This window comes from Musa acuminata, chromosome BXJ1-4, assembly GCF_036884655.1.
Source record: "Musa acuminata AAA Group cultivar baxijiao chromosome BXJ1-4, Cavendish_Baxijiao_AAA, whole genome shotgun sequence".
Lineage (NCBI taxonomy): Eukaryota > Viridiplantae > Streptophyta > Magnoliopsida > Zingiberales > Musaceae > Musa > Musa acuminata.
The window spans coordinates 30095120-30106666 of record NC_088330.1 but is presented as its reverse complement, the minus strand read 5'-3'; the positions used below and the strand labels follow the sequence as shown (position 1 = coordinate 30106666).

The 11547-nt window shown below is 37.8% G+C and overlaps 2 protein-coding genes across 3 annotated transcripts; both read left to right on the top strand.

Moving 5' to 3' along the window:
- The first annotated feature begins 1123 nt into the window (after window positions 1–1123).
- LOC103979498 (NAC domain-containing protein 71) lies at window positions 1124–3524 on the top strand. 2 transcript variants are annotated; one of them, XM_065172909.1, is made up of 6 exons: window positions 1124–1796; window positions 2189–2466; window positions 2553–2641; window positions 2738–2834; window positions 2992–3151; window positions 3218–3524. In XM_065172909.1, the coding sequence occupies exons 1-6, from the start codon at window positions 1640–1642 to the stop codon at window positions 3325–3327; spliced, it is 891 nt and encodes a 296-aa protein (XP_065028981.1). In that variant the 5' UTR covers window positions 1124–1639; the 3' UTR covers window positions 3328–3524. The 2 variants fall into 2 exon arrangements, with proteins under 2 accessions (XP_065028981.1, XP_009393947.2); XM_009395672.3 differs by having other exon boundaries at window positions 1130–1796; window positions 2553–2834.
- A 5459-nt stretch (window positions 3525–8983) lies between these two features.
- Window positions 8984–10623, top strand: LOC135672507 (E3 ubiquitin-protein ligase PUB22-like). Its single transcript, XM_065180985.1, has one exon. It carries the CDS (start codon window positions 9017–9019, stop codon window positions 10241–10243), a length of 1227 nt encoding a protein of 408 aa, XP_065037057.1. The 5' UTR covers window positions 8984–9016; the 3' UTR covers window positions 10244–10623.
- The last annotated feature ends 924 nt before the right edge of the window (window positions 10624–11547 follow it).

The following is an 11547-nucleotide window of genomic DNA, read 5'->3' as shown; positions in this document are numbered from 1 at the left end:
AGGGGCCATTTCCAGCATCGCTCTTGGCGAATACTGGACATGACCTTTTCGCGACTTCTCGGATCACTGCGCTAATAGATCGTGTTCCAAGAGAGAGAAACCAAGATCCAGGCACGGAAGAAGAGGAAGAAGAAGAAGCCATAAAGCAAAGCCTGCAATTATTATACGATGAAGTCCGCTCCGTTGGCCCCTGCGGAACTTTGTGCATCGTTGGTGATCAATCGCACAAGCGACAAATGTAGCCGAAAGTGTGAGCAAAAGTGACAGTGCCTCCTCCGTTGCCTGTTCTTGTCTCCATTTTCTTTGATTTTTTTTGTCTTTTGCCTTGTGTTCCTGTTGAGGTATATTTCAATGATACCTTTGTTCATTAGAAAGTAGCACATATGTTTATGTTTTTCTCCCATGCCTTTCGGCTTTCACCCAACTTGATTTACGAGCTTGTTAACAAGCTTTGAGTTTCTCAGCATTTGGTTCTTCATGTGAATTATTTTGGCTATGTTGATCATCCCTTTATTTCATAAGACTATCTTTCGAAGTAACGGAGATGAAAAGCACCTGCTTCGATCATTTATTTGTGAATCAGTTTCTGGAATCAATGATTTAATTTACTTTCCCTTATTATGAGCTAGAATTTTGTATCTTTGATCTGAAGCGACTTCATGAAATAAAGACCTTCCTGAATCCAGTAGGCCAAGCAAAGAAGCTATTTTTCTAGTCCACGAGATAAATAGATCTGTGTTTTACGTTACTTGTTCATGATCTTTCCCTGTTCTTGTTCATAAGAATGTTGGGTGCTTCCGAGTCAGATTGTCACACAGAGACACTATTATCAGTGGCCTAGAAATGATGAGAAATGGTGATCCAGTGAAGGATAGCATGATAACATGTGTACATTAGTTCCGGTCTCCTTTTGGAGGTTGAAGAATCCATCCTGCTAATGGTCAACAAAGAAGGAATTGATTAATCCGAGTGCTGTAACTTTTATAAGTCCACATGAAATGCAAAGGGGAAGAACATAAATGTCAAAAAGTGATGGAGGGTAAAAGCCTGAACTTAACTTTTGGCTGACACTAAAGATGGAGCTTTCGCTGGCACATCGACTGTAATCCAAGAATCTGGTTGTGTAGTAGTTAAATATTGGCGAGGAGGAGACCTACTTCAAGTGTGAAGGGTGGCTGCTTGCAAAGTCATGGCTTTTGGAACGTTGAGAATAACTTCATGCAGACAAAGTCGACCTTTGCTTACTTCAGAGCGCCTCCTTTCTTCCTCTATAAATTTTGCTCTTAACACATAATTCCACCATAGCTCTTCTCCTCTTCCTTCTTTCGAGTTCCGAAATCCATCCAAATTTGGAACTTCCTTGGTCGTTTCAACTTTTCAAGAATTTGTGGCTTGAAGTTTTAATCGTTCCAAAAAAATCTGGGTTGTATGAGAAGAATGATCTTGACTCACAAGGCTTGTATCCTTTGGAAGATCTGTTTAAAGAAAAGCTATTATCTTTGGACATTCCATACTTGTAATCGGTACACCGCGAGAACAGAGACGCAGCTTTCAATGATTTAGTGCAGTTCCTTGTTCGCATCTTTGTTTCTCGTATGCTCCTCTTCTGACATAGTGTGTGGATAAGTAGTGCAAGAAAATGAATGCTATGTTGTTGCCACCGGGTTTCCGTTTCCATCCCACTGATGAGGAGCTGGTGGGATACTACCTGAAGAGGAAAGTGGAAGGGCTTAAGATCGAGCTCGAGGTCATTCCGGTGATCAGTTTGTACAAGTTCGATCCATGGGAGCTACCAGGTAATGTCTTCTCCTTGTTGGTTGAAGTGCCATTGCGATTTGCTTCTGTTCATCTTTTCTTTTATAGTATGTCACTGATTTATTTATAAGCATACAATGAACAAAGATGGTGACAGCGTGCCAATTCTTCAAGTGATAGTGACTTTAAATATTGGAAAGAAAGAAAAGAATGGTTATTTTTAGCATATATTCCTAGCAAAAGGATTTTATGTTTGATCTGTTGGTGGAAAATCTTGCTGTGTTTCCGAATCAAATTCTGCATGAAAATGATGTAAGCATCTAACAGGTCGTCTAGATATTGGATCATGCAAAAACCACTAATATCTTAAAGGAATAACAAGTAGTAAGATTGGAAGGATTTGTCTCCAATCTGTTCAATTGTTTGATTCCAGAAAAATCATTTCTTCCGAAAAGAGACTTGGAGTGGTTCTTCTTCTGCTCATGGGATCGCAAGTACCCAAATGGTTCGCGCACAAATAGAGCTACAGCTTCGGGATACTGGAAAGCCACCGGAAAAGATCGAAAGATTGCCTGTGAGCCCTCTGCATTTGGACTGAGGAAGACTCTTGTGTTCTATCTTGGACGGGCTCCTGGGGGACAAAGAACAGTTTGGATCATGCATGAGTACCGCCTTTGTGAAGATCTTTTCCATGGATCTTCTAACTTTTTGGTAAGAAAGACACACACAACATCTTAATGCTATTCTTTCAAGAAAATTCTTGAATTTTCATAATTCTCATAATGCAACCTTCCTAGGGAGACTTTTGTTTATGCCGAGTAATCAAGAGGAGTGGAAATTGGCTGAAAAGAAGTAGTAATCGACAAGAAGAACCCAAAGCTGAAAAGTATCCTTCCAACATGTTTGACTTCAACCGCAAAAGAAACATTGATGAGATCTTCAATGGCACAGAAGAAAGTTCATCTCTTGATCTGTTTGACAGAAGCAGTGGTTCATCTGTCATCGACTCTCCAGAAATTGCAAGATGGGTTGAGCCAGATCCAATAATTACAGTCCCCAGCGTGCCAGATGCATCAAAGGTATCAACAGCACTTCTTCCTTTGTGGGTGCCATGATATAATTGATCCCAAACAGCCCCGGAATGTTATACCATGGTCAACTCGATACCGAAGAGTACTCTACTCCTTTCATTCTAAATGAGCAGCTTGCTACTCATCTTCTTTCTTTCGTCTACAGGCTTCTTCTGAAATGTACTACACGGAGGAAGCTTTTGCGATCAATGATCGTGGGACGAAATGCTTGCCATCTTTCTCAAGTCCTGTACATTGCATGGAGATGTGCAGAAACTGGGAAGACATTACGTTTCAGAGCCTCGAATTGGATGCATCATCATACGGTGGTTCTATTTATCATTGAATGCTAAGCCATCTTATCTTTCATCTTACCGTTTCTTTGATTGCAGGAGCTGAAGCTTTCAATGCAACCATACCTCCTCCAATTTGTAGGCAGGGAAGTGAAGGGGAAGAAGCCAACTTATGGTTACAGGAAGACAATATAGTGACTGTGATGTGAGATATTTTACAAGATGGAACTGCAGATAAAGATATGCAGCACAGCCCCTTTTAATGTCTGTGTCTGGAGGGACCAAAGTATTTATATATGTATATGGTGAACTATTCTCAAATACGAAAATGATGTACCATGAAACCATGCATGTAATCTCTCGCCAATAATCGTGAGAATAAAAGCCACATTTCAATTTGTAGTTTTGCTATGTTATTATTGTGAAGGAGTGCATAGTTGATCAACAAAAGAAGTAGAACATACAGGAAGTGCCATTTCAGAAGCCTGGAAAAAAGAGAGAAAGCAGAGGAAACATGATGAAGCATATGTGCTCAAATGTCAAGTTGGTTTACGAGAAACCGATACCACCATTCAAAGAATCTAAGAAAGAAACCATTTGTTGCATGAGGCAACCAAGCATCACAGTGTGAGGGAAGGGGAAGGGGATTCAACCAAAGTGCACCGTCTCTCATAGGCACTAGCCGAAGGTAACCTTCTATGATATCAAACTTGTTAAGTAACTTGATCATGACATTGAACACAAAGATTGCAATTCTTTATGGAGAAAATGTAGAAAGACCAAGTTCAATGCTCATGTTTTTTTTGTCAGAGCAGACCGTTGCATTCATCGACTACATGGAAATCAACAACTGAAGCTCCTAAATTTCCTTTCAGTTCTACAACTGGTGCCATTATTCTGTCAGCATTCAGCAAGTCGTGAAAATGCTTGTATATAGCATGTTTTGGTCATTTACATTTTTGATATGTTTTTTGGGAGAGACTCTTTGCCATGTTTGACATCGCGGCAAATGATTTGTGGGGAGTATTTATGCAGCAAAAATGATGGTGATTGGCATTCATGTTGTTAGCAGATCAGCCAGTGTCAACGCTATGCATTCTGATTAGTAGTAGGATTGGAGGAGTAGCTATCATTCTTGATTTATTTTGCATTATAGTAAGTAAATTTCATAGACCTTAGCCAACCTTTGTGGAATTACTATTAGATGGATGTGTAATTTTTAGCTTTCAATATCAAGACAAGGGGATTTAACCAGAGTTCAGGCTTACCTACAGGAGGGACCAAACATAAGGGCAATTGTAAGCATTTTGTGGTCATTTTTCTCTTCCATAATTCCATATCTTGCTGATTAATTATGCTTTATAAAAAATAAAAAAAAAAAGCTGCCCGCAGTTCTTCATAGATAAGCTAATAGAGAAGCTTGAGTCTTTCTTATTTGCTCTTTTGTTAATAGGTACATAGAATTTGACTCAGAGTTAGTCACATCCTTGTGTCAATGGTGAAATGTCATCAAACATGCTGGCTAACTCATGCTTTCTGCATAAAGATCTGATGGAATTTATTATGCATTGAACAAAACTTTGTCATGTTTTATACAAGAAACTGTATATAAGAATCTAAATACTTTAAATTTAACCAAGGATATTATTTTTTCTAAAACTCAATGAAACAAAAAAAATTTCATATAGCCAGCTCAAAATAATTAAGACATTATAACTTGTTACTGTTGTCTAAAAGTGGTGCTATACTCCATGACAGTGTTCTAGCAGAGCATCCAAGGTAATAATAACAAAGAACAGGCAGAGAACTAACTAGTGAGGAGAGTTGGGTTCATCACACATTGCTCTGGTGTTTTATAGAACTGTATCATTAGATTAGAGTTGCAGATTATAATTTTGTGATGTAGCAAATTTGGCCTGTGGGCAAGAAGGATGGTTTAAACCGAGACCATATACTTCAACATTTCTTGGTTTGAATTTTTGGAAAGCTGGTGCCCAAGTATTTGACCCAGTTAAGTTTTTCTTTAGGTGGGGGATCACCTCCTCTGATCTCTAAGAGGAAAAAAAATAAAAATATATGTTATGGAAAAAAAAGTCTTGGCTATCATTAGAAAAAAGAAGATTGAATGAGGAGACAGATATTGATTATAAAGGTTTGAAATTTTCTTGAATGCCAGATTTGTGTGGCTCAGCAATCTTTAGTTGGATTAAGCCACTGTCAATCCTATCCTCAGCTTGTTCTCATCAGTAAACATTATATCTCTTCAGTTCTTTTAATATAAGTTGATAAATAATATTTATCTACTGATTTCACCAAAAGAAATATTCAAGGAAACATTCAACAGCATTCTCCCTCATCAGTGCATATTTCCATGACTGACTTGCATATACATTACATTAGAGATTCAGGACATTCTGCAGTCAAAAGGCTTTCTTACCTAATGAAGACATAAATTGCAGACATTTATTATACGTAATTATGTGTCTAAACTTTCATCTCAAATTCAGGATTGGTGGTGTGAGATTAGCTCAATGACCAGCTGTTCTCAGCTCAGCAGAGAGGGACACTGGGAGAGCTTGAAAGTTACAGGGAATGATTGTCTTTCTAATCTGCTGAACTGTCACAATAAAAGAAAAAAGGTGGCAACAAACTTCAGATCTCACATGATTGAGTAATGCAAACAAATGCAATGAAACTACAATCTTAGCATGCACTTTCGCAGCATAAGTTCCCAGTAAGCTTCTGAGATTGACCTGGTTCCTTTTTCATACTTTAAATATTTAGATCTGTCACAAAAGAATGAAAGATAAAGAAGCCAAATAGTGTCATCAATTGGAAATATTGCTCTTCAACCTCTCAGTGTTTGCCACTTCACAAGGGAAATATTAAGTTGAGGATATGCCAATATATGCATTTTTGTTGGATTGACAAATATTTTTGAAATCCTAAAAGATCTAAACTATTTGGTAAATTAGGATTTAGATTATGTATATCTAGATTTTGGCAGGGGAATAAGATGTAAGAAAACACTTTGAGCATTTTTCTCTAATGGATCAAGAGAAGGTTCGATAAAAAAATAAGATAAATAAAGGATATACAAGATGATTTGTACTTGAGTTGGGGGTTAACTCGAGAATGACACTTGTAATTGATATCACATAGTGAAAATTTTAGTTTTCTCGGTTGACGACGAAAGCAACGAGTGTCAAACCATATAAATGTTTTATTATTTTTGTAATATATTATTTATTTATTTATTTATTTTGACAAAAAAATTTTATTGAATTCAAAAAAATATAGCTAGGGGACTGGATAAAAGATGTAGATTACCTGATTTATAAAAACTGAGAATAGGCAGGTTTTTCCCAAAGAAAACTAATTGATATACTATGCAGTTCACTGTTATAGGTACAAAACTAAGTATGAACACTTGAAAGTGTTCTTTATTTGTTTCAAAGTCTGTAATTTCTTTTATGATTTCAAAGTCTTTTCTCCTTTAACAAAATGGCACCATAGCTTAAAAAATCTTAGATCATGTGATAGAAAATTCAACAAAGATGAGTGATGAAGATTAGGAGCACAAAATATTTATCAAGCAGGATATTATTAGGATTCAAATTACTTGGTAAATTAGGATATAGATTTTGATTAGGAATTCAAGTCAAAAAAATCTCTATGTCTTAGTGGAGAACAAGATGTAAAAAATACTTTGATGGCTTTGAGATTCTCTTTATTTATTTTGAAGAGAGTGAGAGAAAAGCTTAGAGAAATTCTTCATTGAATTTATGCTTAAGTTAGAGTTAGCTCAAGCATGCTTATAATTATTCTCATTTGATGAAAATTTTAATATTTTTCATAGACAGAGACAAAGAGCATCAAACAACTAAATCCTCTATCAAATTGTTTTGATGATTTTTTAATATATTTTTTATTTATTAATATCATAGATTTTTCTTTGAAACATTCCCTTCCCCAACACTTTCCACCTAAACTTCTTTTAACCAGAAAAACCTGCTAAATCAGCATCTATGTGGACCTCATATCTTAAAGCTAAAGGCTATATGAATTATCTTAAGATGACACTGCATGTCTCTTCAGTGGTTTCAGATCCTACACCTCTGACTGCCATCATCCTGTGGCTGAAGTCAACTCCAATCCATGTGTTCTATCTCTTGGTTATCTAACTTCCTTGCAAGAGTGACTAAAGGGGTTATTGGCATGAGGAGGAGACAGTGAAACCTTCAGACCAAGTAGATGACCTTTTATATATCATATTCTTAACTCCACTAAACTATTCTGGTCAACCACCTGCCTTCCCTTTAACTATTCTACACATTGCCACTTATCTGAATCCATGTGATCTCAATTTCATGTCATTCGATCTCCATCAGATACTATTTTGCAAAGCAAGGCCCCCTTTTTCTTATGCAAGAAATAAACAAGAAATTTTCTACCAGTTCTTGCAGAAGACCTAAATTTATTAATACCACTCATTTCTGATATGATGCCTATCTGATGTCAAAAATGCTTAGACTTTTCCTTTTCTGAACAAGCTGTATTGTAGAGTTTATCAACACAAGTCTAGGTGTTAATCTATTGCAATTTGGAGCCATCTGGGGGCTCACAATCAGATCTAAACCATAGAGGTGTATAGAAAGATTACAAGTGAGATGTAATCTCCCCTGCTCCTCTCTTGGGAGTTAGTAAAGCACTGATAACAAAAAAAATAGAAAAGTACAGATTAATTCAGTATGGTTCAAGATCCAAAAAAAAATTCTGATCCAAGTAGAATATGCTGGTCAAACTTGTGTTGTGAACTCTAGCAGCAAAAAAGATGGTTTTGATCCAGTTGAACCATTATTGTGTTTTTCAGTGAATCAAAAGTCAATGGATGCTTAATTTTCCACCTAAATCTGATAGTTTTATGGTGTTGATCACAAGGCATCATAAGCAGCCCATGCATTGATTAAGGCAGCATTATACTGCCTAAACAGTTCATCATCAGGCCTCTCTTTCTCATTTGAATAGTTCCTATAATTAAAGCACTGACCATCATAATGGATCATTAAAAACAAACATATTGACCAAAGAACTCCTGAGTGAATATTAGCAAGATGTACTCAAGTCATTTTTAAAAGGAAAAAAAAAATGTAGACTTTCTATGCGCTAATTACTACCATTCAATTTGTGAAGCAAGTTGGCTCCTTGATGGTCTAAGAACTATTTTCCAATTTCATTGATCAACCTTTGATCTTCCTACATGTGCAATGTTTCTCAAGTCATAACTTCCTTCAACCAATCATGTACCACATCAAGCAAGCTATTGAAGACTCCATTGAATGCAAGTGAAGTGCACTTGTTTTTGGAGGATAGAAAGAGAAGAATTTCCACGAGAATAAGTGGAGAACAATCCATAGAAGGATCAAAGTCAGCTCAACCACCACAACTTCAATTCCATGAAACAAATTCTTAAGACCACGTTTCAGCCACCAAATCACAGATGAAACCTTCAAAGTCATTGACTGGTGATATGAACACATGAAGTGGTTCCTACAAGAAGAGCCACCCCATTCTTGCCCAACCTATCTAAACCATCTGAATGCTTGACCAACCTAATGATTTGAAGCATTTTATTGTCTGATCTCATCCCATTTGAAATAAGTATAAGCCCATAGTTTGGTTAGATATGTTACATAACGAGGAATTCAACTGCTACCGCCTTGGAACTTGCTTGCAATTCTCTTCATGCTGTAAACATATATAGCTCGATCGCAAGCATCTTTGGCCATTGACCTTGACTTTTCTTATGCCACCTTGCTCGCTATATATATATATATATGTCTTAAGTCTCCTCTATACCAACTCTTTCGAAGACTCGGGCTGAGAGCTCAACCAACCATGGAAGCTCCATTCTTGTTCCAGTGCCCCATTTCGCTGGAGCTAATGGAGGACCCGGTGACAATCGCTACCGGCGTCACGTACGAGAGGAAGAACATCGAGAAATGGCTGTTCACATACAAGAAGTTGACGTGCCCCGCCACCATGCAACGACTGGAGAGCTTTGATCTCACCCCCAATCACACCGTCAAGCGTCTCATCTCGTCTTTCCTGGAGCATGCAGCTGATGAGGAACCCGTCACGTCGCCTCCATGCTCGTATGATGCGGTGGATCACGACAAATTGGTGTCGCTGCTGAAGAGCATCCAAACGGGCCCCTTCAAGGCCAGTGGCCTGAGGAAGCTCAAGGTTCTCGTCGAGAAGAACGATGAGTTGCAGAAGGATTTGATTAGATCGGGAGGCATCGAAGTGCTGGGCTGCGTTATGTCTCATGTCGTCGTGGAGAACTCCGACTTCACCGCGTTCCGAGCTTGCGAGGAGGCACTCGGTGTCCTCTCCCTCCTCCCCTTATCAGATGATGCTACGGTGGAGCTGATACTGAAGCCTGATTCCTTGAAACCGATGATGGTAATCATCCAGAGGGGAAGCGCCGAGGCTCGAGTCCACGCCATGTCCATCTTGATGAAGATTTCGAAGATCAGCAACGAGTGGATCACCAAAATGGTAACCGATCAAGACGTGGACATTGTCAAATCCTTGTTGGACCTCTTGTCCGATGAGATCTCCACCAAGCTCAGCTCCTCCTCGTTGGATGTATTGCTCGAGATCGTCGCAACGTCGAACAAGAATCGCCTCAAGGCGATCGAAGCTGGTGCCGTCTGCATCTTGCTCGAGCTCCTACCCGACGCCAGCCGACACAACTGCGAGAAGGTATTGTTATTGCTCAAGAGGCTCTGCGAGTGCGCCGAAGGCCGATCAGCGTTCGCTGACCATGGGCTGGGCGTCGCGGCGGTGTCGAAGAAGATAATGCGCGTGTCGGAGATGGCGACCAAACTGGGCGTCCAGATCATGTGGCTCATGAGCAGCTTCCACCCCAGAGAGAAGCTGCTGGATGAGATGATGGTGTTTGGAACGGTGAGGAAGCTCCTGGCTTTGTTGCACATCGATGGGCGATCATCGTCTACGAATGAGAAGGCAATCAAGATGATGAAGCTGCATGGGGCTGTATGGAGGCAGTACCATTGTTTTCCCAGCGAATTGAAAGACTTCTTGAGATTGAATCATTGATCTTCGCCCACCCATTTCTCATCCACTTGTGTAGAGAAAAGAAAAGAATGAGAAGGTTTGACATCATTCTGTGAATTTTCAGGTGCATCTGAGCTGACAAATAAGAAAATTTTGTTGCTATCAAAAGTTCAGATAATGTCAATGGTGCCATATTCTGCAACTTTCCAGGAATTTGCAGGTCAAAGACTGAATACCCTGCTGTTCATGATTAGAAAAGTTCAAGCCTTATAACCATTCAGGAACATCTTATCATTCCTCATAACCATTCAAGGCTATGCCCAGATTCCTTGTAACGCAGTTTCTTCTCCATAGCTAGGAAGACATCCACAGTAGAACCTCCCAGTAGTCTTCTCATGTTATGAGTTTAATATGACTGAATTAAGGACAAAGTATCCTAAGGATAAGTATTAGCCTCACCACAATATACTCTAATTTAATCAGATTAAACAGTCTATTCACTGTTCATCTGGTAGAATGATGTAATTCCCTTATCTTCATGAATCGTAAAAAGTCCGATGATATGAAGATTTCTAAACTACTAGTTTAACAAGATAATCTTATAATGATTAAGGAAAAGGTTACGAATTGCTTGAGAAAATAGAATGGGACCCCAAGGGAAAAAAAAAGGAAATAAAGTTCCACTGCAGCTTTGGTTTTAGTATTACCATCGAGAAAGGAAAGAAAGAAAGGGATGAAAAAAAGTTTATATATTAAGGATTAATAGGTTTTTAGATATTATTATTTGTTATATTAATTTATGTTATTTGAATGATTTAGAAGAAGAGAAAAGACCTCAATTATTCTATTCGTTATAATATTCTACGATGAAGTAAGAATTCGATTATTGTAAGTATAATCATAGATAATTTACTCTTTATGATCTAAAAAATCTAACAATAGGTGATATGAGCAAACACAACTCGATAAACACTCCAACACATATGCTAGCAAAATTGATCATAAGGAATGTTTTGCTAAACTTATGCATTCTTTATGCATTACTTATATTAAACAATACATAAATGTTAAATATTCCTTAATGCTTATATAAAGAATAAATCATAAACTTTTTAACATCAAAAGTGCATAGGATAAGATTGGAGACACAATCGTTTGAAAACATTTTCATAACAAATATAAGTGTGGCTAAATTGTATATAAGAATAAAAATTAGCTTAGAACAGTATCATTAACTAATTATAGATAAGTATAAATATAATTAGATGTTCGTATCTAAATTCATAGATGATCATAATTATAGCCAAGAGTACATAACAAAACAAAAGTTAAAATATTATTGGTTA